We start from the raw sequence: 2,500 nt of genomic DNA, 5'->3' as shown, positions 1-2,500 counted from the left end.
TGTCTGAGCTCCGCATTGAACCAATGTTTGTTGATGGAAAAGTAGGTGATGATTTTAGTGGGGATACAGTTTTCCTGACAGAAGCTGATGTAGGATGTGATTATGTCTGTATACTCATCCATACTGTGGGTACATGATTTAAACATATCCCAGTCTGTGGCACTGAGGCATTGTTGTAATTCTTCAATTGCTTCAGTAGCCCATGTCTTTATGGTTTCCCAGACTTCACTGCTTTCAGTTTCTTTCTATATGCAGGAATGTAACTAATAAAGTTCATAGCAATAAATTCACAAACATTATATTAGTGAATAAAATCATTTTATTCTATACAGATGGGGAAATAAAATGTCTGGAGTAGCTGTTTAGGTGGTCACAATGAAAACAGGGTGTCCGTCTATTAAATGCATGATTTGACATGCTTCACCAGCCACTGCCAGCGTAAACAGTTTCATTGATCATAATTGAATTTAATTTAAGTGATTTCGTTTTAATGTGTTTTTGTGTGTTTTTTCTCCTGTAGGGGCCGTTTGTGCACATTGGCAGTATGTGTGCTGCTCTTCTCTGCAAGTTCATGTCTTTATTTAGTAGTATTTATAAGGTAATTTAAAGAAAAATATTACAATGCAGTATGGTATTTTGACAGCTTTATATGAAGCGTTTATAACCTGTAAATTCAAGTGATTCATAACAAGTCATAAATAAAATAAATCATGTTTTCTTAAAAAATCTGAAAAAGAAAAACGTATTCTTTTAGAGGTAGGGTTAGTCTGCAGTCATTATAATTAATTTTATATAAAAACAATAGAAGTCTATGGTATACCCACATTTACATAGCTAAGTGTGTGTGTATGTGTGTGTGTCTGTGTGTGTTTGTGTTGAACAGAATGATTTGAGGAACCTTGAAATGATCACAACTGGCTGTGCTGTTGGGATTGGATGCTGCTTTGGAGCTCCCATTGGAGGTGAGAACACAGTGTGTATGTGTGTGTGTGTGTGTGTGTGTGTGTGTGTGTATTGCTGTTATCGCTTTTGCACTTGGTGACCTACCGAGGTACCCTCACATAGGTTCCATCAATTCCAGTTCACACCAATCTTACAGGATTAGTTCACCCAAAAATGTAAATTCAGTCATTGTTTACTCACCCCTGTGCTGTTATAACCCTATATGACTTTCTTTCTTTTTCTGAACACAATGGGGGAAATTGTGTAAAAATGTTGTGCTCAGTGATGTCATAAAATGACAGTTTATGGTGACCACCTCTTCAAGTTTCAAAAGAACACAAAAGTATAATTCAGAAGTCTAATAAATTATTCCATGAGAATCATGATTGTTATGAAAGAATACGATAAGATTTGGTGGGAAACAAACCAAAATCGAATGTATTATTTAGTGAAAACGAGAGCAATGGTTCACGCAGCACCCTCGCGACATTGGGACGTTCAAGCGAAAACCCGTTTTGTTTATCTAAATACAGATCCTCCACAGCGATAGTGACAACAGAACACAACACAGCTGCACACAAAACAGAGAACAGAACTTACTAAATATGTCTGAAGAGTTTGTAGTTGAAGAATTGATGCATTTCTATGCCCAGCCTTGTTTTTTAAAAAAGTTCTTGGACCGGTGCCAGTTCACAGCGGATGGTGTTACCCGCACAATGCCGAAAATAGAAAACAAGCGATCGATAGAATGTACCGTTGCTCATCACTGCTGGTTAGTACGAAAACTCTGATTAACATTGTACAATATACCTTTTATTGTGTGTCGTTTGCTGTCAGGTTAGGACACGGTGTGACTGTGGCTGCCTGTATCCTCCTCTATGTTTCTGTTTGATTTCTGAGTACTCTGTTAAAAAAATAAGGCTGGGCATAGAAATGCATCAATTCTTCAACTACAAACTCTTCAGACATGTTTAATAAGTTCTGTTCACTGTTTTGTGTGCAGCTGTGTTGTGTTCTGTTGTCACTATCACTGTGGAGGACCTGTTTTTAGATAAACAAAACGTGTTTTCGCTTGAACGCCCCAATATCGCGAGGCACTGCATGAACTGTTGCTCTCATGCCCTATCATGAACGCACACAGGAGATCAACGGTCAGTGAACATTTTCACTAAATAATACATTAGGTTTCAGTTTGTTTCTCACCAAACCTTATCGGATGCTTTCATAACAATCATGAGTCTCATGGAATAATTTATTAGACTTCTGAATTATACTTTTGTGTTCTTTTGAAGCTTGAAGAGGTGGTCACCATAAACTGCCACTGTATGACATCACTGAGCACAACATTTATTCACAATTTCTCCCTTTGTGTTGAGAAAAAGAAAGAAAGTCATATAGAGTTATAACAACACAGGGGTGAGTAAACAATGACTTGTTGTACAAGAGTAAAAGAGTGTACATTTGAGATGTCAACACATTAACATTGTATGTTTCAGTGTCTATCCAAACACACAAGAATATGTGTACATGTTACGTACAAATACTTATGGACACGAAT

The 2,500-nt window shown here is 37.1% G+C and overlaps 1 protein-coding gene across 1 annotated transcript in view; it reads left to right on the top strand.

Annotated features, from left to right (window-relative positions):
• The window catches only part of LOC127421822 (chloride channel protein 2-like), a 24,587-nt gene that overhangs the window by 6,868 nt on the left and 15,219 nt on the right, over window positions 1-2,500 (top strand). The window contains exons 6-7 of the mRNA XM_051664969.1: window positions 521-598; window positions 884-962. Of these exons, the coding sequence (XP_051520929.1) occupies window positions 521-598; window positions 884-962 (157 nt within the window). The remainder of the gene's footprint in view (window positions 1-520; window positions 599-883; window positions 963-2,500) is intronic.

Source organism: Myxocyprinus asiaticus, chromosome 31, assembly GCF_019703515.2.
Source record: "Myxocyprinus asiaticus isolate MX2 ecotype Aquarium Trade chromosome 31, UBuf_Myxa_2, whole genome shotgun sequence".
Taxonomy (NCBI): Eukaryota; Metazoa; Chordata; class Actinopteri; order Cypriniformes; family Catostomidae; genus Myxocyprinus; species Myxocyprinus asiaticus.
This window is presented reverse-complemented; position numbering and strand designations above follow the sequence as displayed.